A 24,668-nucleotide genomic window follows, 5' to 3' on the forward strand; every position below is an offset into this window, starting at 1 on the left:
GGTTGATCTCAGCTATCTTGTCTGACAGTGAGTTGAGCTTGACCTTGGGTGTCTTAAGAGCAGGTTGAGCTCAGCTTTGGGTGTCTAAGAGGAGGCTGAACTCAGCTTTGGGTGTCTATGAGCAGGTTGAACTCAACCTTGGGTGTCTATGAGCAGGTTGAACTCAGCCTTCGGTGTCTATGAGCAGGTTGAACTCAGCCTTGGGTGTCTAATAGCAGGTTGAACTCAGCTCTGGGTGTCTAAGAGCAGGTTGAACTCATCCTAGGGTGTCTTAATAGCAGGTTGAACTCAGCTTTGGGTGTCTACGAGCAGGTTGAACTCGGCTTTGGGTGTCTACGAGCAGGTTGAACTCGGCTTTGGGTGTCTATGAACAGGTTGAACTCGGCTTTGGGTGTCTTAAGAGCAGGTTGAACTCAGCTTTGGATGGCTAAGAGCAGATTGAGTCGGCTTTGGGTGTCCAACGTCAGGTTGAGCTCAGTCTTGGGTATCTGACAGTGAGTTGAGCTCAGCTTTGGGTGTCTAAGAGGAGGTTGAACTCAACCTTGGGTGTCTATGAGCAGGTTGAACATAGCCTTGGGTGTCTAATATCAGGTTGAACTCAACCTTGGGTGTCTAAGAGCAGGTTGAGCTCAGCTGTGGGTGTCTTAAGAGCAGGTTGAGCTCAGCTTTCTGCACCCCAGCCTTGTGGTTGAGCTTCAAGCTCAAGCTCTAAATGAAAACGATGCCCGTTTCCAGGACAGAAAGTCCCAATCTTAGACCTGGCGTGGTTTTGGGGTCGGGTTTAAGAGGTTAGACCCGAGCGGCAGCGTTTTGGCGTTCCGGTGTGTTCCGTAATAACATTTTCTACTTGTTGTTAAGTAGTAAGAAGGAGCCCGTGCCGGTGAAGAGCAGCAAGCCCCCTCCAGCCTACGAGTCGGAGGAGGAGGACAAGTGCAAGCCCATGTCCTACGAGGAGAAGAGGCAGCTGAGCCTGGACATCAACAAACTCCCCGGGGAGAAGCTGGGCCGCGTCGTGCACATCATCCAGTCGCGGGAGCCCTCGCTCAAGAACTCCAACCCCGACGAGATCGAGATCGACTTCGAGACGTTGAAGCCCTCCACCCTGCGGGAGCTGGAGCGATACGTCACGTCCTGTTTGCGGAAGAAGAGGAAACCGCAAGGTACCTTTGGTTTAGCCTTAGACCCGGCTTTACTCCTTAGGCCAGCGCTGCCCAGTGAGGATGGGGAGGAGAAAGAGATGGGGGCAGGTGTTTAGGTGCTCAGTGCCCTGGTCCGGTGAAAATGAGGGTTGGATTTAATTTCTGAAATCTAATCTTTTGAATTGTATTTAAGCTTTTAAATTTATTTTTGAATTTAATTTTTAAAATTTATTTCATTTTTGAATTTAATTTTTAAAATTTTATTTAATTTTTAAATTTAATTTTTAGATTTGATTTTTTTAAAAATGTACATTTTAAAATTTCATTTTAAAATTTTATTTCACTTTTAAATCTGATTTTTTAAATTTGAATTTAAAATTAATTTCTAAAATGTAATTTTTTAGATTTGAGTTCCTTTTTAAATTTGATTTTCTAAATATTTAATTTTTAAATTTTTTAAAATTAATTTAAAAATTTATTTCATCTTTGAATTTAATTTTTAAAATTTTATTTAATTTTTAGATTTGAATTTTTTAATTTCTTATTACATTTTAAAATGTAATTTTTAAATTTTCACTTTTAAATCTATTTTTTAAATTTTATTTTAAAATTACTAAAATTTAATTTTTTAGATTTGAGTTCCTTTTAAATTTACTTTTCGAAAAATTTTTTTAATTTTAAAATTTAATTTAAAAATTTATTTTGTTTTTGGATTTATTTTTTTTTTATTTTTAGATTTTTAGACTTGATTTTTTTAAATTTTTATTACATTTTAAAATTTCAGTTTTAAATTTTATTTCACTTAAATCTGATTTTTTAAATTTGATTTTAAAATTACTAAAATTTAATTTTTTAGATTTGAGTTCCTTTTAAAATTTACTTTTCTAAATATTTAACTTTTTTTAATTTAATTTTTTATTTAATTTTAAAATTTAATTTAAAAATATTTCATTTTTAAACTTTTTACAATTTTATTACATTTTTTAGATTTGATTTTTAAAATCTAATCTTTTAATTCTTAAGATTCGATCTCCTTTTAAAATTTAATTTAAATTTTATTTCATTTTTAAATTTATTCTTTTAGATTTGTTTTTTAAATGGAATTCTAAAATTCCTTTTTAGAGACAAGGAGAGACGGAGCAGAGACGAGGATTTTAATCTCTTTTAATACATTAAATCTATTTTGAACCTATTTTGAATCTATTTTAAATCGATTTTCAATCTATTTTGAATCTATTTTCCATCTATTTAGAACCTATTTTGAACATAAGTCTATTGAATCTAGTTTAAGTCTACTTTAAGTCTAGTTTAAGTCTATTTTCAATCTTTTGAACCTATTTTGAATCATTTTAAGTTTGTTTCGAAACGATTTTCCATCTATTTTAATCATTTTTAATATTTTAAATCTATTTTGCATCTATTTTAAGTCTATTTTGAATCTATTTATTTTGAATCTATTTTCAGTCTATTTTGAATCTATTTTCAATCTATTTTTAATCTATTTCAGATCTATTTTAAGTCTATTTTGAATCTTTTAATTCTATTTTCAATCTATTTGAATCTATTTTGAATCTGGTTTCAATCTGGTTTAAATCTATTTAAAATCTATTTTGAATTTATTTTGAATCTATTTTAAATCTGTTTTAAACATGTCTTTAATATTCCTTTGCTATATCCGTAAATGCCATTTAAATATTTATTTTATACCCATTTTTATTTTAAATCTATTTTATTCTCATTTAAGCAATTAAAAAAAAGGCAATTTTAGACTTTTCCACCGTTTCCGCCTCCTCCCACCTCCTTAGACCAGCGAACTGAGTTTTAAAAGTGAGTTTTCAGCCCCGTATCATGCACCTGCGCGGGATTAAGCACCTGGCTGGGCACGAGCAGGGTGGAGGAGACCCTCGTGGTCTTAGGCCAGCCTAAAGCGGCTGGGTAAAGCCAGACCTTTCTACCCCGGAGGGGTTTAGGAGGATGAAGAACAACCCCGGGGCACGTTGTGCAGCCAGACATGCTGGGATGGGCTTAAATCCTAAGCCCCCCTCTGCATCCCACCTAGTTCAAATCAGCGACAGAAATAAGCCAAGAAGCAGGATTAAAGCTTGGCTTAAGACTGGCTGGACGCCACAGGGTCTTGGAGAGCTCCCAGCATGGCTGGTGGTGGTGGCAGGGGAGGAACTGGGCAGGATTGGGAGGAGTCATGCAGGTTTAGGAGGAGCCACACAGGTTTAGGAGGACTAGGCGGGACTTTTTAGGCCTAATTAAGCGTTAACAACGTCTTACTGTTCTCTTCGTGCAGCGGAGAAAGTGGATGTCATTGCTGGTTCCTCCAAGATGAAGGGGTTCTCCTCCTCCGAGTCGGAGAGCACCAGCGAGTCCAGCTCCTCCGACAGCGAAGATTCAGAAACAGGTTAGACGCAGCTTATTTAAACGACTCAAGTTTTAGACCTGGTTTCTGTATAAATAAATATCTTTTCAGTCCTGGCTCCGTCTTTTAATTATTTTTTTTGATCTTTACAACAAAAAAATCCCAATTACGTGGCCGCACGTTGCCCGTTTTGGGGCTCGACGTGGACAACTTGGCGGTAGCGATGTTGTCTCTGGCCTTTCTTAAGCTCGACACGATTTTTCATAAGCTTTTTCCTCACCAAACTTGAACCCGAGTGCGGGAGCTAAAAACCAGCGTGCGCCGTGGTAGCTCGTTGTCCGCTTAACGCCCTAGATGGGTATTTTTAGAAAAAAGCCGCATTTTTCCCTAAAAGGAGAAATTAGGCTGAGATTAGGCTGAAATTAGGCTGAAATTAGGCTGGTTTTGTATTTTTCTTAATTCTTCCGTTTTCCTTGCTAGCGTTCCCCCCTTGGTTTTAGGGAAGCAAAGCTTGTGCCGTCACTTAAAGCTGGTTTTACCTCCTAACTCAACTTGGACTCCGGTGGTTAAGCTGGGCTTATCCCACCACTTAAATCGACACTAAGACTTAACGCATCTCCAAAAAATTCAATTATTTGGTGCTAAATTCTGCCCTGGCTCAAGGGAAAGTCAAAACCTGTCATATTTACACTCTTAAACGTGGTTTTATCCGGTTTATCTTGATTTGTGCCCAGCTTACGTGCACATCAACCAAATTAAACCGGAGCGAGCAAGTTTTATCGCGACCTGCCTTAGCGTGTCGCGTTAATCTTGGCCGACGTCAACTCATCCCAAATCCAGAGCCTTAATCCTGGCTTCCCCTTTCTAAACGGAACCAATCCCATAAAATTTACCCGCTAAACCCACCTGCAACAAATCCCAAAATCGCATTTTATTTAAAATTCTCTTTTTTTTTAACCCCGGGGATCGCTCCGGAGCGCGGCGGTGGGGTTGTGCAGTGTAAGATGGGAATTTTCGGGATGTGCCAGTGCCAAACTCGGCTCATTTCAATGAGCAGCACTAATTAAAAACCTAAAAAGGCCCCAAAACCTCCTCTCGCGCTGGCAAAACCGGCTTGCGATGGAGCGGAAAACGCTCTTTTTTGGGTGTTTCTCCCCAAACGGTGCCCGCGGAGGAGCGCGGGGTGCTCTTGCCGTTGAGTTTTTACATGCTTTTGCCCTTTTTTGGCTGCTTTTTCCCCAAATCCAATGTCTTGCCGGTATTTGCCATCCCGGTTGTTGAGCGTTGGGATTCATTTGGCCAACGTAGACCGACATCATCCAGGCTGAGCTCCCGCTTCGGCGCTTGGGAAAGGCTTAACCGACGCCGTCGCGGCGCGGATGCCCTCGGTCTGCGCCGGCCTTGGCACCGTCGGGGGTGAATCCAACCCGTAACTCTTTGCGTAGGAGCTTAATTAGGATAATTAATCTCTTTTAGTCAACTAATTTCCAATGCCGATGGGTTTTTGGTCTTCAAACCCCTTTTTTCCTCCTCTTTCTGAGAAAGTACGCGGTGAAAGCCCTCCCCCGCAGGGATTGCCCGATAGCCCGAAGACCGTTTAAAGACCTCTTAAGACCGTTTAAGACCTCTTAAGACCTTTTAGGATGTTTTAAGACTTTTTGAGAGCTTATAAAAGACCTTTTAAGACTTTTTAAGACCTTTTAAGATGTTCTAAGACCTTTTAGGATGTTTTAAGACTTTTAAAGACTGTTTAAGATGTTCCAAGACTTTTTAAGACCTTTTAAGATGGTTTAAGACTTTTTGAGACCTTATAAAAGATGTTTTAAGACTTTTTAAGATGTTTTGAGACTTTTAAAGACTGTTTAAGACCTTTTAAGATGTTTTAAGACCTTTTAAGATGTTTTGAGACTTTTAAAGACTGTTTAAGAGCTTTTAAGATGTTTTAAAGACCTTTTAAGATGTTTTAAGACCTTTTAAGACGTTTTAAAGACCTTTTAAGACGTTTTAAGACCTTTTAAGACGTTTTAAGACCTTTTAAGACGTTTTAAGACCTTTTAAGATGTTTTAAGACCTTTTAAGATGTTTTAAGACCTTTTAAGACGTTTTAAAGACCTTTTAAGATCTTTTAAGACTTTTTGAGACTTTTAAGATGTTTTAAGACCTTTTAAAGATGGTTTAAGGCTTTTTAAGACCTTCTTTTAAGATGGTTTAAGACATTTTAAGGCATTTAAGGCACTTTAAGACATATTTTTCACACCGTGCATTGTCCTTGTAGCTTACGATGACGTTCTTTTAACGACCCCCGAGCGGGACGGGGCTGTTTTGCTGTTGTCAAATATTCATAGATCTCTTTTTTTCTTCTGGGAGGACAATAGTGGCAACACCAGCCCTGGTTTAAGCGGAGAATTAGATTTTAAACTTGCTGATAAGCTTCAAAATTTGCCCTGGAATTTTTAATAAGCTCTGGCATCTTAGTGATCTTATTTTCTATTAACGAGGCTTTTGTTCCCGCCCTGAGCCGCCGCATGGGGGGGTTACTTTGTGCAATAGGTATTTGCAGTTTTACGTGGATTTTTTTACCTCGGTTTTTGTTTTTGCTTGGGTTTATCGTTAAAAAAACCACGAGGCGGTGAACGCTAACGAATATAAACTAGAATTAACGACAGCTCCGTTTTATTCTCGTTAAAGTGCGGGTTTGTTGCTCGGCAGCATCTCCCACGAGCTGCTTCTTGCCTTTTGGCAATCCAGAGCTTTGAAAATTGTAATTATTTTTATTTTCCCCACTGGTATCCACGCGACATCTCTGTCCCTCCGCGTAGCCAGCAATTAAACGCGTTAATTGATTAAATCAGGAGTGTTTTGCTGAAAATCTGCTGAAACTCTGAAAATAGGAGGTTTCAAAGGGAAGAAAAATAATGCTAATACCGGTTTTATAGCGTAGGAGATGGGACTGAGCCTTTGCCTCGAGCTCTGGGAAACCAGAGGTGCCAAGCGAGAGGGTTATTCCGGTTTAACTTGTTGTAATTAGCAATTAGTAGATGCAAATGACCCCAAACTCCATCCGTGAAGCATCTAGGGAGGAATTTTTGCTTGCAAACGGCCGGGATCGAGCTCTCCCGAGCAGCTCGGATGCTTCTCCCGGCTTCAAGCATCGGTGCCTGGGCTGGACCGTGGTTGGTGCTTGGGCAACTTAAAACCTGGCTTATTTTTTAGTAGACGCCAAATTTGGGGTTATTTAACAGTAAACTGGACACGTTCTGCCTGTTTGTTGTCACTGCTCAGCTGAGCGGGGTTATTTTCTCCCCCAGATATTTCAGGAGATGCTTCCCAGGAGCCCTGAAAGAGGGGTTGGGGGCGAGAAATCACCCAGCCGCCCTAATTAATAGCAGTGATTAAAACTGTAGCGATTAAATCTGAGGCTCAATTAGTTGGCGGTTGCTAATTTTGCTTTTCTGCTGAAATTTCCCGAAGGAAAATTACATTTATCGGCGCGTTTTACGCAGTTAAAGGCTTTGCCGCTTGCTCAAGGCTTCAGCAGCGCGGTTGCATTTTATTAAGGATTAAAAATCGGGGTTAGGTCTGGCTTAGCAATGCTGTGAAACTCGTTTCTGGGGTTGCGGAACTGCTTTGAGCAAAGCTTTTAATTGCTTCTGCTAACGAGTTCTAGGTGTTGGCTTTAGGAGGGGAGGTGTTAACGTAAGGCTGGGTTAGCAGCAGGCTGGCACTTGGTGGGTCTCGAAGATCCCTTGGGTTTAATTCCAAAATACCTGAGTTTAAATCCCAGGTGCTTGTTTAAATTTAAATGTAAAAGTACCTGGGTTTAATTCAGACCTGGCTGGGTTTAATTCAGACCTGGCTGGGTTTAATTCAGACCTGGCTGGGTTTAAATCGCAGGTACCCGGGTTTAATTCAGAGGTGCCCAGGTTTTAAATCGCAGGTACCTGAATTTAGTTCAAAGGTACCCAAAATTTGCAGGCAGCCAGGTTTAATTTACAGGCACCTGGCTTTAATTCAAAGGTACCTGGATTTAATTCAAAGTTACCTGGGTTTAATTCGCAGGCACGTGGGTTTAACTCAGAGGCACACAGGTTTAATTCAGAATTACCTGGGTTTAATTCACAGGCACCTGGGTTTAATTTAAAGTTTTAAGTCACACGTATCTCTTTTTCATTTCAAGTTTTAAATCCGGGTACTTGGGTTTAACCCGCAGCTTAAACGTGTGCGATAGGAAGGACTTGAGTCCCTTGTTGAGTCTTGCCCCAGCTCATTGCCACCTTTTATGCTTGGCAGGAGAGGACAGAGATCTGTTAGGCTCGGTTTAGCCGCGTTTGCCCATGGCAAGGTGCCACCACATGGGTACAAGCTACAACCGTGCCGGTTAATCTTGACTTAGAAGACTTAGGCCGTCATTGACATGCAGACAGGGAGGCAGCACCTCTTGTGCCGATAATGGTGCCGAGAAAAACCCAAATCCCTGTAGTTTTACCCTAGAAATGTTTTAGTTTTACCCTAGAAATGCTTCCCAATGGCTTTGCTCGAGGCCAGGTCTCCCCGAAGACCCCCCACCGCAGCTCTGCTGCCCTAAAACCCAACAAATTCCCTTTTATATCAAAAAAATCACATTTATAACCAATATTATATCAAAAAGTTGCTTTTCGGATGTTTTTTTTTTTAAACTCGAGTCGTTTTTCACATTTCTCATATTTCCCCCCAATAAGTTTGTTCTTTTCCGGGGAGTTCCGTGCGATCATGATTTTATTGCAATGTATAACTGCATGTTTTTAGCAAACTTGTAATTTTAGATCAATTTTTTTCTTGATTTCACCAACCTGTTGGAAAACCAGGATGGATTTAACCACAAACCAACTGTTTCCGTAACCGTTTTATTTAGATTTTGGGGTTTTTCCCCCCACTTAACCTCGATCTGCTACAAAGAACTTGATATAAATCTGTTTATTTTTATATTCTCTCTGCATGCTTCGGGATTTTGCAGCCATGTAACTTAGCAGCTTTCCCCCCTCCGCCCCAAAACCAGTGAAAAATTGTATAGTTTGGATATTTTTATTTTTAAATAATAAAATCAATAAAGTGGCTCGCTGCGGAAAATGCACTTTTTTGTATAATCACGGAATTTTAACCAATAATGTGGAAATTATGATGATGGTGAACCTTATCTCAGTGTCTTGCTCTTTTTGGGTAAATTTTGGGGGAGTAAAAGATGAGAATTTAGGGGGAAAAAAAATATGTCCATGTGGCTGCCGACACGCCGGCGGGAGCGGAGCCTCGTGCCCCGGTTTAACCTTTCAGCTCTAAAAACGCCTCGAAATGACGTCACAGAAATCACTTTTTTCTTTAACCCCCGTGATTTTTAGCACCGCGGATGAGATTTAACCGGCCAGTGTGAGCTGGTGTCAGGGTCGGAGATGGGATGGGGCTTCTCGGTGCTGTTGCTTCCCGGTGAGACACCGGTAGAGATGTTGAACGGCGCGACGCCAACGGTAACCCAACAACCGTCTTCAACGGTGAAGAAGCTTCACCCTTTGGAGGGGTTGGCGTCTCTGAAGTCACCAATGCCACTGGCTCGTCCCTGTGGGACCATCGTGGCTTTGCCGCTCGTGGTCTCCATTGGCTTCGTCTTCTTGATGAAGACATCTCCGGCCAACGTGAAACACCATCAAGGTTGGAGATGGGACAGGGCTTCTTCTTGGTGCTCTTGCTCCCTGGGGAGATGCCGAACCACACGGTACTGACTGTAACCCAACAACCGTCTTCAACAGTGAAGAAGCTCCATCCTTCAGTGGGGTTAGCCAAGCTCGTTACATCTCTAAAATAACTGATGCCACCGGGTGATCCCCCCGGGACCATCGTGGCTTTGCCACTCACGGTCTCTGTTGGCTTCGTCTTCTTGGTGAAGGGTCTCCCAAAGCCTCTGTTCACCGGTGGGTGCTTTCAGCTGTGGTCGTGGTCCATTGAGTGATTCAGGAAGGATTTGCCCATCCTGTGCCAGGGTCTTGCCTCGGTTCATCATGGTGATGTTCGACTTGTACCAAGAGCAATGACAAAGCCCACGCCAAAAGAGCTTCCCTGGGAGAATCACGTGGTTGTGGCACGTGGGAGGATGGATGGAGAAGAGCGCAACCATCTTCCCCGCAGGAGCAACGCCGGAGGAAAAATGGGGTTTGGAGCAGCCGACGCTGTGTCATCCATAGGGAGCGTTTGCCGGAGAAACTTGTCTCCACTTCTTGTCCCTGCTTCTTCTCTGGCATCAGCAGGACGAGCAGTGAAGTCCTGCAAAGCTCTTTTGCTCTTGATGGAAGAAGACATCAGGTCTTGGTCTTTCTGGAAGGTGGGTCTGCTCCTGGCATCCATCCAGATCCATGGGCACTCATCTTGAGCTGTGGATGCCAATCGGGATGCGTGGATGCATATCCAGAGCCATGGACATCCATCTGGAGCTGCGGCCACCCATCTTGAGCCATGGATGCCCATTTGGATTTGTGGATGCCTGTCAGGATCTGTGGATGCCCTTCCAGATCCAGAGATGCCCATCTGGAGCCGTGGACGCCCGTTCAGATCCATGGATGCCCATCTGGAGCCGTGGATGCCCATCGGGAGCTACAGAAGCCCATCTGGAGCCAGGGATGCTCATCCAGATCCTTGGACACCCATCTGGAGCCATGGACACCCATCCAGAGCCACAGACGCCCATCCAAATCTGTGACCACCCAAGCCCACCATCCTGGTGCTCCAAGGAATCCCACCTCTCCTCTTCCCAATACCCCAGTGGCATTTTAACCCCCACCACGCTCTTCGCCGCGTCCCTGGATGCCGCCATCCCCTGTGACCTTCCTCTTCCCCTCTCCCACTCTTCCGTTATCCCCCGGATCGGGGCTGTGACGTCAGGAATCACCGACCACGCGCTCTTCGAGTCTTTTCCACCTCGAACCCAACTCCTCCTTGCATTGAAAACCCAACATTTCCAGGCGGATTAACAGGAGCTGAGCGCCTGGCGCTGAGATTTCCCCTTCTCCTCTTCCCAACCACTTTTTGATCGGTTTTTCAAAAAAAAAACCCTACTTTTTTATCTACTTGAGCCTTAAAATCTGCAAAATCGTGCCACTGGACTGGTGCAGCCCATCACCGGGCGTCTGGGCACGCTCTGGTGCCCATACCAGTCACCGGTACTGCTTTATAATTAAAAAAAAAAACAGATGAAGAAGAAAACTTAATAAATTAATTTAATTTCTAGAGGGATTTAAGGGAAAATCAGATTTGGAAGATATTCCCTGGGGAGCGGGAGCTTTTTCCCCCACGGAATCGTTGCCACGAGAGTTTTATCCCTCGTGTTTTCCTGGGCCAAATAAAGGCCAAAACCCCCCACCGTGGGATCGTTCGGGGCTGGACACGCTCTCTCAGCTGACGGATTTTTGTTCCTTCGCTGTTTCTTGGCACGGTTTGCCGAGGAAATCCTGGGAAATCGGCGCCCCGGCCCTCAACCAGTTGTTTTCGATGATGATACTTTAAAAATATCTCTCCGGAGGGGGAGGAGGCGTTGAGGGATCGTCCCGCGGGAAGCGGCAAAGCCAAACCCGCCGGATTTAGGAGGAGGAAAAGGGGGGGGTGGAAAATTGCTGTTTGCGGAGCCGCGATATTTGAGATCTTCTTTTTTTTTTTAATCCCTCCTGCCAAGTTTCTCGTGCCTTATCTTCCCCGTCGGAGCCGGGCGACATTCCTGGAATAGCTGAGTCTTGTTGAGCAATAATTTTTTGGGCCGTTGGGTTCTTTTTCACTGCGTAGACACCGGTGGAAGGAGATGGGGGGGGTCTTCACCTTCATTTTCTTCTCCTTTCCGCTATCGGGTGGTGATGGTGAAAACCCCCAGCCTTCGGGCAAGATGTCCCTAAAACCTTCTCCCTTTGCCGTTGTTGGGACCGAATCGGTGCCGTTAGGTTTTTACGGGGGCACTGGGGTTGAGCGGCAGCGGTGGGGTCACTAACATTTGCTCTGTTCCCCTTTTTTTTTTGGCAGAAATCGCACCAAAATTGAAGAAAAAAGGGCATCCGGGGCGAGAGCAAAAAAAGGTAGGAGACGCGGCGTCCTTCTCGTCTCGCTTGAGTTGGGATTGAATCCCTGGGGAGGTCCGGGAGCGCCGGCAGCACCGGCGCTTGGCAGGGTTGATACCATCCGGTTGCTTGGCCAAAGAGGCGCTTGGTTTGCTTGGGAGGTGTCCTGAGCCAGCCCCAGTTTGGGGAGATGGGGTTGAAAGGATACCAGGAAGGTGTTTTGGTGACTGGGAGAGGGCACTTCATTGACTAGGTAGGCATTTTGGTCACTGGGAGGGCACTTTGTTGACCATGAAGGCATTTTGGTGACCAGGAAGGCATTTTGGTGACTGGGAGGGCACTTCATTGCCCAGGTCGGTATTTTGGTGACCCAGGTGGGTGTTTTGGTGACCAGGAAGGTGTTTTGGGGACTGGGAGGGCACTTCATTGACCAGGAAGGCATTTTGGTGACCAGAAGGATGCTTTTGGTGACCAGGAAGGCATTTTGGTGACCCAAGAGGGTGTTTTGGTGACCAGGAGGGTGTTTTGGTGACCGGGAAGGTGTTTTGGTGACTGGGAGGGCACTTCATTGCCCAGGTAGGTATTTTGGTGACCGAGAAGCTGGTTTGGTGACTCACTGCTGGTTGTCTTTTCCTCCCTTAGCATCACCATCACCACCATCAACCGGTGCAGCAGCAACCGCCACCGCCTCAACCTCCCCCGCCGCCGCAACCGCAGCAGCCCCCTCCGCCCCCGCCGCCGCCGCAGCCCTTACCGCCGCAGCCTTTACCGCCCCAGCAGCCCCCGCCGCCGCCCCCGCCCGTCCCTCAACAAGCTCCTCCGCCGATGAAGTCTTCTCCTCCGCCTTTCGTCCCCGCGCAAGTCCCCGTCCTGGAGCACCCGCTGCCGGGGAACATGTTCGACACCATGACGCATTTCACCCAACCCATCATGCATCTGCCTCAACCGGAGATGCCGCCCCATCTGCCCCAACCCCCCGAGCACAGCACTCCTCCCCACCTCAACCAGCATGCCGTGGTGTCTCCTCCAGGTGAGTGTGACTTCTTGGGTCAAACCCAACGCACGGCGCATCCTTCCTCAAGCCATGAGGAAGAGGATGGCGTTGGGTGGGGGGTTTATTCCTCCCACGAGACGACCGGGATGGATGAGGGGTGGGTGAAAAGACTGGACATGGCACTTAGTGCCCTGGTCTAGTTGCCATGGTGGTGTCAGGGCAATGGTTGGACTCGATGGGCCCAGAGGGCTCTTCCAACCTGGTTGATTCTGGGATTCTGTGGGTGGGCACGGGGAGGTTCTCCGCTCCCGATGTCCGCGGTGCCACCATCTCCTTCCCTTTCTCCCCAGCTTTGCACAACGCTCTGCCTCAGCAGCCCTCGAGACCCAGTAACCGAGCCGCGGCGCTACCCCCGAAGCCTTCGCGTCCGCCGGCCGTCTCGCCGGCCATCAGCCAGCAACCCATGCTTCCTCAGCCGCCTCTGCCCCAACCTCCCCAGGTCCTGCTGGAGGACGAAGAACCTCCTCCGCCTCACCACAACCTGCCTCTGAGCACCAGCCAGATGCACCTCTACCTTCAGCAGCTGCAGAAAGTGCAGCCGCAGACTCCTCTTCTCCCTTCAGTGAAGGTCCAGTCGCAACCGCAGCCGCCCCTGCAGCCGCCGGCTCACCCCGCGGTGCAGCAGCTGCAGCACCAGCCGCCGCCGCGGCCCATGCACATGCAACCCATGCCCTTCCCATCCCACATCCCCCAACCCCAACCGCCGCCTCAGCAACATCCGCCCCCGCAGCCGCCCCCGCCGCCCCCGCCGCCGCAACCGGCCAAACCGCAGCAGGTCATCCAACACCACCCGTCGCCGCGGCACCATAAGCCCGATCCCTACTCGACCGGTGAGCGGGAGTCGGGGGATGATGGTTGAGTCTACGGCTTGAGCCAAGTTGCGTTGCGCGATGAGCGGTGGGGCGGTTTCCTCGCGTCCTTCGGGGTCCGCCAGCACCCGTCGGTAGACAGTGGCGGGGTGCGGAGGAAGCCTCGGTTACCCGGAGCCTGATGGAGCCGCCCAGCGAGGCCTCTTTGAATCTCAGATCCTCAAAAATGTGAGGATATCAAGTGTTGGAGGATCTCGAGGATCTCAAGCTTTTGAGGAACTCGAGGATCTCAGATTTTTGAGGATCTCGATCTTAAGTGTTTGGGGAGCTCTCGAGGATCTCAAGTTTTTGGGGAGCTCTCGAGGATCTCAAGTTTTTGGGGAGCTCTCGAGGATCTCAAATTTTTGAGGATCTCAAGTTCCTCAGTAACTCAAGGACCTCATTTTTGAGGATCTCGAGTGCCTCAAATTTTTCAGGATCTCAAAAATTCTGAGGCTCTCAAGGGTCTCAAGGTTTTGAGGAACTCAAGGATCTCATATCTGAGGATTTAGAGGATCTCAGCTGTTTGAGGATCTCAATCTTAAGTGTTTGAGGATCTTGAGGATCTCAAGTTTTCGGGGAACTTAAGGATCTCAAATCTTTGAGGAGCTCGATCTCAAATTTTTGAGGGTCTCAAGTTATTGAGGAACTCAAGGACCTCATTTATGAGGATCTCAAGTGTCTCAAGCTTTCCAGGATCTCAAAAATTTTGAGGCTCTCGAGGTTCTCAAGGTTTTGAGGATCTCAGGGAACTCAAGTTTTTGGGGAACTCAGGGGTCTCATATTTGAGGATTTAGAGGATTTCAAATCTTTGAGGATCTCGATCTGAAGTGTTTCAGGATCTCGAGGATCTCAAGTTTTTGGGGAGCTCAAGGATCTCGTTTTTGAGGATCTTGGTTTCAGATTTTGGAGGATCTTGAGGATCTCGAGTTTTTGAGGATCTTGATCTCAAATCTTTGAAGATCTCGAGGATCTCTGAGATTTTGAGGAACTCAAGGATCTCAAGGTTTTGAGAATCTCAAGGATACCAGTTTTTTGAGGAAAAAGGACCTCAAAGTTTTGAGGATCCTGAGGATCAAAAGTGTTTGAGGAGCTCCAGGTTCTCAGATTTTTAAGGAAAGAGGCTCTCAAATCTTTGAGGATCTCGGGGATCTCATATTTTTCAAGTCTCAGTGCAGCTCTGATGTTGGAGAGCGCTGGCCTGGTGTTCCTCACAGTCCCAGCTGTGTGCCAGCATTGGGTGGCCTCTCTTGAGGCGGCAGGAGGTCTGCTCCCCACTCTTAGAGGAGATCAGGGCTGTGGATGCCCCATGGGGGTCTCCTGGTCTTTTTCGAAGCGCGACCTCCGATAACGCAGCTGCTTGGCTGGAGGCGAAGGGGTGATCTGGGGGGGAAATCCGGTGCGATGACCTCCAGCCGTCCCAGAAATGGCAGGAAGCAGCTGAGATAACGTGGCCATGGGGCTCAGCTTTCAAGGTTGACTTGGGAGATCCCAGATCTCCACGATAGCCATGGGCTCAGTGGTGCCACCACGCGACTCACCCTTCAAGGTTGACTTGGGAAATCCCAGATCTCCATGGGGGCCATGAGCTCGGTGGTGCCACCACGGAGCTCAGCCTTCAAGGTTAACTTGGGAGATCCCAGATCTCCACAACAGCCGTGGGCTTGGTGGTGCCACCATGCAGCTCAGCCTTCAAGGTTGACTTGGGAGATCGCAGGTCTCCATGATGGCCATAGACTTGGTGGCGCCACCACGGGTCTCAGCCTCCAAGGTTGACTTGGGAGATCCCAGATCTCCACAACAGCCGTGGGCTTGGTGGTGCCACCACGGGGCTCAGCCTTCAAGGTTGACTTGGGAGATCCCAGATCTCCACAACAGCCGTGGGCTTGGTGGTGCCACCATGTGGCTCAGCCTTCAAGGTTGACTTGGGAGATCCCAGATCTCCACAACAGCCGTGGGCTCAGTGGTGCCACCACGGGGCTCAGCCTTCAAGGTTGACTTGGGAGATCCCAGATCTCCACGGCGGCCGTGGGCTTGGTGGTGCCACCATGTGGCTCAGCCTTCAAGGTTGACTTGGGAGATCGCAGGTCTCCATGATGGCCATAGACTTGGTGGCGCCACCATGGGGCTCAGCCTCCAAGGTTGACTTGGGAGATCCCAGATCTCCACAACAGCCGTGGGCTTGGTGGTGCCACCATGCGGCTCAGCCTTCAAGGTTGACTTGGGAGATCCCAGATCTCCACGATAGCCATGGGCTCAGTGGTGCCACCACAGGGCTCAGCCTTCAAGGTTGACTTGGGAGATCCCAGATCTCCACAGCGGCCGTGGGCTCGGTGGTGCCACCACACGACTCAGCCTTCAAGGTTGACTTGGGAGATCCCAGATCTCCACGATAGCCATGGGCTCAGTGGTGCCACCACGGGGCTCAGCCTTCAAGGTTGACGTGTGAGATCCCAGATCTCCACGGCGGCCGTGGGCTCGGTGGTGCCACCACGCGACTCAGCCTTTGAGGTTGACTTGGGAGATCCCAGATCTCCATGGTGGCCATCAGCTTGGTGGTGCCACCACGGGGCTCAGCCTTCAAGGTTGACTTGGGAGATCCCAGATCTCCACGATAGCCATGGGCTCAGTGGTGCCACCATGCGGCTCAGCCTTCAAGGTTGACTTGGGAGATCGCAGGTCTCCATGATGGCCATTGGCTCGGTGGTGCCACCACGGGGCTCAGCCTTCGAGGTTGACTTGGGAGATCCCAGATCTCCATGACAGCCGTGGGCTTGGTGGTGCCACCACGGGGCTCAGCCTTCAAGGTTGACTTGGGAGATCCCAGATCTCCATGACATCCATAGACTTGGTGGTGTCACCACCGACGTTCCCGATGGAGAACGTCTCCGGCCGGGATAACTCTGGCAGCGTTGTGCTTTCGGGACCAAGCACCCATAAACCCTCTGCGCTTCGGGGAAGTCTTGCGCCTGCTTTTGCTCGGCCGCGTGGTTCCTCAGGTTGTGGCCCGTTGGGTCTTTGCTCCTGGAGTTGTCCCCATGGGCGTAGGTAGGACAAAAATCCCCGGACACAAAGGGATGGAGCCAGGTGAGGGCAGGCAGCGCTTGGGGCTGCTTCTCCTGCCTCAGACGTGATGCCTGAGATGGTGAACTTGGACGTGATGCCTGAGATGGAGCCTGGTGGCTCCCAAAAACCTCCCGTTGGCTCGTGGAGCCGAGGTGTGGCTCTGGGCAGAGAGAAGTGCAGGCAGGGAGAAGTGCTGGCAGGGAAGTGCTGGTGCTTAGGTGTCCCCAGGAGAGCAGTTTTATAGCCAGGAATGTTGATGGAACATCAGGAGAACAAGCAGAAGGGATCAAATTATGGGGGGCCACCACAAAGGAGCATCACCGAGGCAGGACGAGCCACGGCGCAGCCTCAGAGCATCTTCTGCTCTGTGGTGTTCGCTCACGGCAGCACCCAATTTGGAAGGTGCCGGTTGGGAGGAGGTGATTGGAGTCCGTTGGGGACATCCCAGGGCCACCACGCTTCAACCAGGAGGAGGGATTGTCCCGTGGGGCGATGGGTGGCTCGTTCGGTTGTCGTTACGGGTGATGTTTGGCGTGATGATGGTGACGACGGTGTAACTGATTGGTGCCGAACTGTTCCCAGGTCACTTGAGGGAAGCCCCTTCCCCTCTCATGATGCATTCCCCACAGATGCCGCCGTTCCAGGGCATGGTCCACCAGTCGCCACCTCAACAAACCATCCAGCCAAAAAAACAGGTAAAAAGGGGAGCAGAGCACCCAACCGCGGGGGGTCCCGGCCAACGGGGACCACCACCCGCCCACCGCCGGCTCGGGAGCCAGCGCCGGAAGCCCAAGGCCGTTGGCCAACGGTTTGCATCAGTTTGAAGACAAAGAGGCTGGTGGAGATGAGGGAAGGGCATCACCCAACCTTTCGTGACCCTTTTTTCTTGCCCCGTGGCAGGAGATGCGAGCGGCCTCCGTCGTCCAATCGCAGCCCATGGTGGTGAAGGAGGAGAAGATGCATTCGCCCGTCGTCCGTAACGAGACCTTCAGTCCCCCGTTACGGCAAGAGCCGCCGAAACACCCCGAGAACATCAAACCGCCCGCCCACATCCCCCAGCGTGAGTCCGGGGACACGCCGGGTCAGGTGTCCCCCCAGTTTTGGTGGCCGAGACCCTCCATCACCCCCCGTTTTGGTGGCCAAGACCTCCATCACCCCCCGTTTTGGTGGCCAAGACCCCCATCACCCCCCATTTTGGTGGCTGAGACCCCATCACCCCCCGTTTTGGTGGCTGAGACACCATCACCCCCCGTTTTGGTGGCTGAGACACCATCACCCCCCGTTTTGGTGGCCAAGACCCCCATCACCCCCCATTTTGGTGGCCAAGACCCTCATCACCCCCCGTTTTGGTGGCCGAGACACCATCACCCCCGTTTTGGTGGCTGAGACATCATCACCCCCTGTTTTGGTGGCCAAGACCTCCATCACCCCCCTTTTTGGTGGCCAAGACCCCCATCACCCCTTGTTTTGGTGGCTGAGACACTATCACCCCCCATTTTGGTGGCCGAGACACCATCACCCCCAGTTTTGGTGGCCAAGACCCCCATCACCCCCAGTTTTGGTGGCCAAGACCCCCATCACCCCTTGTTTTGGTGGCTGAGACCCCCATCACCCCCCATTTTGGTGAGCTCCTGGGGGACCCCCACAACCTCTGACGGGAACCGCTGGTTTTTAGGGACGGAGATGAAACCCATGGAAGGGGGACGCCCCGTCATCAGACCCCCGGAGCAGAACCCCCCACCTCCGGGCGTGCAGGAGAAGGAACGGCAGAAACAGGAGCCAAAAACACCCGTCGCCCCCAAAAAGGTAACAGACCCCAGCCAAAATCGGGGGAAAACCTCCCCAAATTCAGAATTCCACCTCCCAAAATGAAGCAGGATGGTGGCAGTCACCTGAACCTTGGTGTGTGGCCAAGATTTGGTGGTTTTCCACCTCCAAAGAAGACATTTGGAGGTGGAAAGCACCCGAGGGAGGTTTGAGAGGTGGAGATGGGACCCCACCAAGCTGAGGGACGGGATGTCATCGAGAGGGACCTGGACAAGCTCCAGAAGTGAGCCTGTGAGAACCTCATGAGGTTCTCCAAGGTCAAGTGTGAGGTCCTACACCTGGGTTGGGATCAATACAGGGTGGGGGATGAAGGGATGGAGAAGCAGCCCTGTAGAGCAGGACTTCAGGGTGTTGATGGATGGAAAGATGGATGTGAGGTGGCAACATGCGCTCGCAGCCCAGAAAGCCAACCGTGTCCTGGGCTGCATCAGAAGAAGCGTGGCCAGAAGGTCGAGGGAGGTGATGGTCCCCCTTTGCTCTCCTGAGACCCCCCTGCAGTGCTGCGTCCAGCTCTGGGGTCATCAGGACAAGGACATGGAGCTGTTGGAGCGGGTCTAGAAGAGGCCGTGACGATGATCCAAGAGCTGGAGCACCTCTGCTATGAGGACAAGCTGAGAGACTTGAGGTTCTTCAGCCTGGAGAAGGCTCCAGGGAAACCCTGTGGCCTTTCCACGTAGAAGAAAGATGGAGAAGGACTTTTTGACCAAGACCTAGAGGACAAGGGGCAACGGTTTTACACTGCAAGAGGGGAGATTGAGGTTGGACGTAAGGAAGAGATGTTCTACGTTGAGGGTGGCGAGATGCTGGCCCAGGTTGCCCAGAGAGGTGGGCGGTGCCCGATCCCTGGAGATAATCAAGTTCAGGTTGGACGGGGCTCTGAGCAACCTGATGCAGTTAAGATGTCCCAGCTCATGTCAAGAAGGTTGGACTAGATGACCTTCAAAGGTCGCTTCCAACCCAACCCACACCATGAAAACGTGAGGTGCCGGAGGAGGCGGTGGGATGACGCGGTGATGGGCAGCAGCAGGACGGGCATTTGCCGGCCAGGCGTCCCCCTCCCCAGCTTGGCTCACCCTAACCCATCCGTTCTTCTCTTTGTAGGACCTAAAAATCAAGAACATGGGTTCCTGGGCGAGTTTGGTCCAGAAACACCCCACCACGCCGTCCTCCACGGCCAAGTCCTCCAGCGACAGCTTTGAGCAGTTCAAGAGGGCGGCGCGGGAGAAGGAGGAGCGGGAGAAGGCGCTGAAGGCTCAGGCGGAGCAGGTGGAAAGGGAGAAGGAGCGGCTGAGGCGGGAGCAGGAGCGGATGAGGTGAGACCATCACCACCACTGTCTGATGATGGTGATCCCCCATGACCACCACCATCTGATGATGGAGATGCTCCACCACCATTCATGATCACCATCACGCTAACCACCACCACCACCATCTGATGGTGGTCATCCACCATGACCATCACCACCACCATCTGATGGTCATCATCCACCACGACCATCACCACCACCATCTGATGGTGGTCATCATCCACCACGACCATCACCACCACCATCTGATGGTGGTCATCCACCACGACCATTACCACCACCATCTGATGGTGGTCATCCACCATGACCATCACCACCACTATTTGATGGTGGTGATCCACCAGCACCACCACCATCACCACCATCTGATGGTGGTGATCCGCTACCATGATGAAGACGTTTTGGGGCGTCCTCACCTTGGCCAAGGGCATGGGGAGGGGTGTGTGTGGTGATGGTGCTCTAGGGGCATGATCTGCTCTTGTGGCACGAATCTGATCCGTGGCACGATCCGATGTCTTGCCATGAGTCCGATCTGACCCGTGGCACGATCCGATCCATGGCACGATCCACACCACGCTGACCCCTGCCGTGCTCCCATCTCGTCCCATGGATGCGATCTGACCCGTGGCACAGTCCAGTCAGGCACGAATCTGATCTCCCGACATAAAACTGATCCGATTTCATGGCACGAATCCGATCTGGTCCGTGGCACAAATCTGATCCGGTCCGTGGCATGATTGATCTCGTGGCGTAGAACTGATCCGATGTTGTGGCACGAATCCGATCTGGTCCGTGCCACTATCCAGTCTCGTGGCACAAATCCCACCCGATCTCATGGAATTAATCCAGTCTCGTGGCAGGAACCTGATCTGGCCCGTGGCACAATCCAGTCCGTGGCACAACCCAGTCTCGTGGCACGAATCCGATCTGGTCCGTGGCACGATCCAGTCTGTGGCACGACCCAGTCTCGTGGAATGAATCCCGTCTCGTGGCCCGAATCCGATCCCACCTCATGGCACGAATCTGATCCCATCTCGTGGCACGATCCCACCTCACGGCACAAAGCCGACCCTGTCTCGTGGCACAAACATGATCCGATCTCGTGCCACAACACCCCCCCAGCAGCCCCGCTCCCCCGCCGTGCCGTGCCAAAACCGGGTGCCGTGCGCCGGAGACACCCCTGCCCGGGCTATTTCGGCACCCGTGTGGGTGCCACCGTGGCGGGGAGCTGACGGGCCCTGGCTTTGCCCGACGGCGTCTCCCGTTTTTTGGCAGGAGCCGGGAGGATGAGGACGCCCTGGAGCAGGCGCGGCGGGTGCACGAGGAGGTGCGGCGGCGCCAGGAGCAGCAGCAGCAGCAGCAGCAGCAGGTGTCGGCGGCGGCGGCAGCGGCGGCGGCGCCCCAAGCCCAGAGCTCGCAGCCCCAGTCCTCCCAGTCCATGTTGGATCAGCAACGGGAGATGGCCAGGAAACGGGAGCAGGAACGGAGGCGCCGGGAGGCGGTGAGTGGCGCCTGCCCCAAATCCCAGGGTCAATCCCAGAGTCAACGAGGTTGGAAGAGCTTCTGGGCTCATTGAGTCCAACCATGGCCTTGACACCACCATGGCAACTAGCCCAGGGCACTAAGTGCCATGGCCAGTCTTGTCTTAAACCCCTCCAGAGATGGTGACTCCACCACCTCCCTGGGCAGCCCCTTCCAGTGTCTGGTGACCCTTGCTGAGAAGAAATGCTTCCTCATGGCCAACCTGACCCTCCTCTGGCCAACCTTGACCCTACACCCTCCCTTCAGGCAGTTGCAGACTGCACTAAGGTCCCCTCTGAGCCTCCTCTTCTCCAGGCTAAACCCCCCCAGCTCCCTCAGCCGCTCCTCGCAGCTCAGACCCTCCAGACCCTTCCCCACCTTGGTCGCCCTCCTTGGGGAAGCCAAACAATCTCCTGAGAAGGCAAAAAAAATCTCCGGGGACACCAAAAAATCTCCTGAAATGCCAAAAAAAGAATTCCTGGGAAGGGTAAAAAACCCAGGAGTGCCCAAAAATCTTCAGGGCTGCCCCAAAAATGCTGATGCCACCAAAAAAATACCTGGGAAGGCAAAAAAAAAACCCTGAAATGCCAAAAAAAAATCCTGGGAATGGCAAAAAATATGGTGGGAGTGCCGAAAAATCCTCAGGGCTGCCAAAACAGTCGTTGATCCCACCAAAAAAATGTCCTAGGATGCAAAAAAAAACACTGAAATGCCAAAAAAAAATCCCAGAAATGCCAAAAATAATTCTGGGAATGGCAAAAAAATCCCCAGGGATTCTCTGGGATTCCACAAAACTTCCTGAGGCCAACAAAAAAGTACCTGAGAATGCCAAAAATTCCCAGGAATACCCCAAAAAAATCCCTGAAATGCCAAAAAAAATCCCAGAAATGCCAAAAAAAAATCACTGATACCACCAAAAAATTGCCCAAGGATGCCAAAAAAACCCCTGAAATGCCGAAAAAAATCCCAGAAATGCCAAAAAAATCCCAGAAATGCCAAAAAAATCCCAGGAATGGGAAAAAAAATATAGAAATGGCAAAAATAATCCTGGGAATGGCAAAACAATCCCTGATAGCACACAAAAAAATGCCTGAGGATGCCAAAAAAACCCAGAAATGCCAAAAAATTCCCAGAAATGCCAAAAAAAATTCCAGGAATGGGAAAAAAATCGCTGATACCACCGAAAAAATACCTGGGGATGCCAAAAAAAAACGCTGAAATGCCAAAAAAACCCCTGGAATGCCAAAAAAAATATAGAAATGCCAAAACTAATCCTGGGAATGGCAAAACAATCGCTGATACCACACAAAAAAATGCCTGAGGATGCCAAAAAAATCCCAGAAATGCCAAAAAAATCCCAGAAATGCCAAAAAAAACCCCCAGAAATGCAGAAAAAAAAAACCCAGAAATGCCGAAAAAAAAATCCCAGAAATTCAAAAAAAAAATCCCAGAAATGCCAAAAATAATTCTGGGAATGGCAAAAAAATCCCCAGGGATTCTCTGGGATTCCACAAAAATTCCTGAGGCCAACAAAAAAGTACCTGAGGATGCCAAAAAGTCCCAGGAATGCCCCAAAAAAATCCCAGAAATGCCAAAAAAAAATTCCCAGAAATGCCGAAAAAAAATTCCCAGAAATGCCAAAAAAAACCCCCCAGAAATGCCAAAAAAAAACCCAGAAATGCCAAAAAAAACCCCAGAAATGCCAAAAAAATCCCAGAAATCCAAAAAAAATCCCAGAAATGCTAAAAAAAAAAATCCCAGAAATGCCAAAAAAAACCCAGAAATGCCAAAAAAACCCAGAAATTCAAAAAAAAATCCCTGGGAATATTAAAAAATCCCAAGAATTCAAAAAAAAAAATCCTGGGAATGGTAAAAACCGTGGAAATGCCACAAACCCTGACGCCCTTCTCGCTCTCTCGGCAGATGGCGGCGACGATCGACATGAATTTCCAGAGCGATTTATTGGCCATTTTCGAGGAAAATCTTTTCTAGCGGCGCCCGGAGACGACGGGGTTGAGGGGTGGGGGGGGGGGCGGGTTTTTTTGGGTTCTTTTCCTCCCGATTTGACTCTTTCCAAAAAAAAAAAACCAAAAAAAAAAAAAAAAATTCACCAGAAAAAAAAAAAATCGCCTTTTTATTTTATTATTTTTCTTCTTTTTTTTTCCCCCCTCCCCCAGCCATAAAAAAAACACAAAAAAGGCAAAAAAAACCCCTTCGGACTCTCTGGAAAAGTATTAAAAAAATTAAAAATCCAGGAGCGGGATGTGGGGGGGGTGGGGTGGGCGCTGCCCCTCCCCCCCCTCCCCAGGACTTATTATTTTTAATTTTTTTTCCCCTTATTTTCCCTTTTTTTTGTTGTTTTCACACCAAAAAAATTAAAAAAAAAAAAAAAATTATAAACCCCGCGACCGGCCGCGGCTCCGCCGGGAAAAATCCCCCCCTCCCCCCTCCTCACTGTATATTATTAATTTTTTTTTGGTTGTTTCTTGATTTTTTTTTTTTTTTTTTTTGCACCGATTTGGGGGGGTTTCGCGGGAAAATAAAGGGGGCGGCGGCGACTGGGGCGGCTCCAAATAAACCCCCGCTTTCGGATGGTTCTTTTATTATTATTATTATAATTATTAGTAAGTTTTTGGGGGAGAAAATGGGGCGGGGGGAGGGGGAGGGGTGTGGGAAGGGGGGAGGGGCGGGGGGGGCGCGGAAGTTTTCTCCTTTTTTTCTACTTTTATAAAATTTTTTTCTTCTTAATTTTTTCCCCTTTGTTCTTTCACCATTTTTCTTTTTTATCCTTTTTACATTTTTTTCCTCCTGATTTTTTCCTTTTTTTCCCCAATTTTTTCTCCTTTTTACCTTTCTCAGCTTTTTCCTCTTTTTTCTCCTTTTTTTCTCTTTTGTCTTTTTCTCATTTCTCTCCTTTTTTCCCAAAGTTTTTTTCCCAAATTTTTGCTCCTTTTTTCCCCATTTTTGCTCCTTTTTTCCCCATTTTTTCTCCTTTTTTTCCCCATCTTTCTCCTTTTTTTCCCCATTTTTTCTCCTTTTTAAATAAATTTTTTCTCCTTTTTCCCCATTTTTTCTCCTTTTTAAACAAATTTTTTTGCCTTTTTTCCCCAATTTTTTCTCCCATTTTCCCCATTTTTTTCTCCTTTTTTCCCCATTTTTCTCCTTTTTTCCCCATTTTTCTCCTTTTTTCCCCATTTTTTCTCTTTTTTTCCCCAATTTTTTCTCCTTTTTTCCCCATTTTTTCCTCTTTCCCCAAGTTTTTCTCCTTTTTTATTTTTTCCCCAATTTTTTTCTTTTCCCCATTTTTTTCCTAATTTTTCTTTTTCCCCACATACTTTCTTTTTCCTAAATTTTTTCTCCCAGATTTTTTCTCCCAAATTTTTTTTTCTCCTTGTTTTTCTCATTTCTTTTTTCCTCCTTTTTTCTTTATTTCTCTTTTCCTTATTTTTCTCTTTTCCTAGTTTTTCTCTTTTTT

The 24,668-nt window shown here is 48.7% G+C and overlaps 1 protein-coding gene across 6 annotated transcripts in view; it reads left to right on the forward strand.

Annotated features, from left to right (window-relative positions):
- BRD4 (bromodomain containing 4) overlaps positions 1-23,796 on the forward strand; it is a 64,166-nt gene extending 40,370 nt beyond the window's left edge. For 4 of the 6 annotated variants that reach the window (XM_068421753.1, XM_068421751.1, XM_068421750.1 and 1 more), the window contains 11 exons: positions 859-1,160; positions 3,439-3,549; positions 11,536-11,588; positions 12,213-12,600; positions 12,915-13,454; positions 17,121-17,233; positions 17,439-17,598; positions 18,214-18,344; positions 19,467-19,678; positions 20,948-21,173; positions 23,117-23,796. In XM_068421753.1, coding sequence (XP_068277854.1) covers positions 859-1,160; positions 3,439-3,549; positions 11,536-11,588; positions 12,213-12,600; positions 12,915-13,454; positions 17,121-17,233; positions 17,439-17,598; positions 18,214-18,344; positions 19,467-19,678; positions 20,948-21,173; positions 23,117-23,185 — 2,305 coding nt within the window. In that variant the 3' untranslated portion in view covers positions 23,186-23,796. Of the gene's footprint in view, positions 1-858; positions 1,161-3,438; positions 3,550-11,535; positions 11,589-12,212; positions 12,601-12,914; positions 13,455-17,120; positions 17,234-17,438; positions 17,599-18,213; positions 18,345-19,466; positions 19,679-20,947; positions 21,174-23,116 lie in introns of those variants that run through there. The other 2 variants (XM_068421754.1, XR_011049966.1) reach the window with 2 other exon arrangements.
- The last annotated feature ends 872 nt before the right edge of the window (positions 23,797-24,668 follow it).

The sequence above is a fragment of the Nyctibius grandis genome, chromosome 35, assembly GCF_013368605.1.
Source record: "Nyctibius grandis isolate bNycGra1 chromosome 35, bNycGra1.pri, whole genome shotgun sequence".
In the NCBI taxonomy this organism is placed as follows: domain Eukaryota; kingdom Metazoa; phylum Chordata; class Aves; order Nyctibiiformes; family Nyctibiidae; genus Nyctibius; species Nyctibius grandis.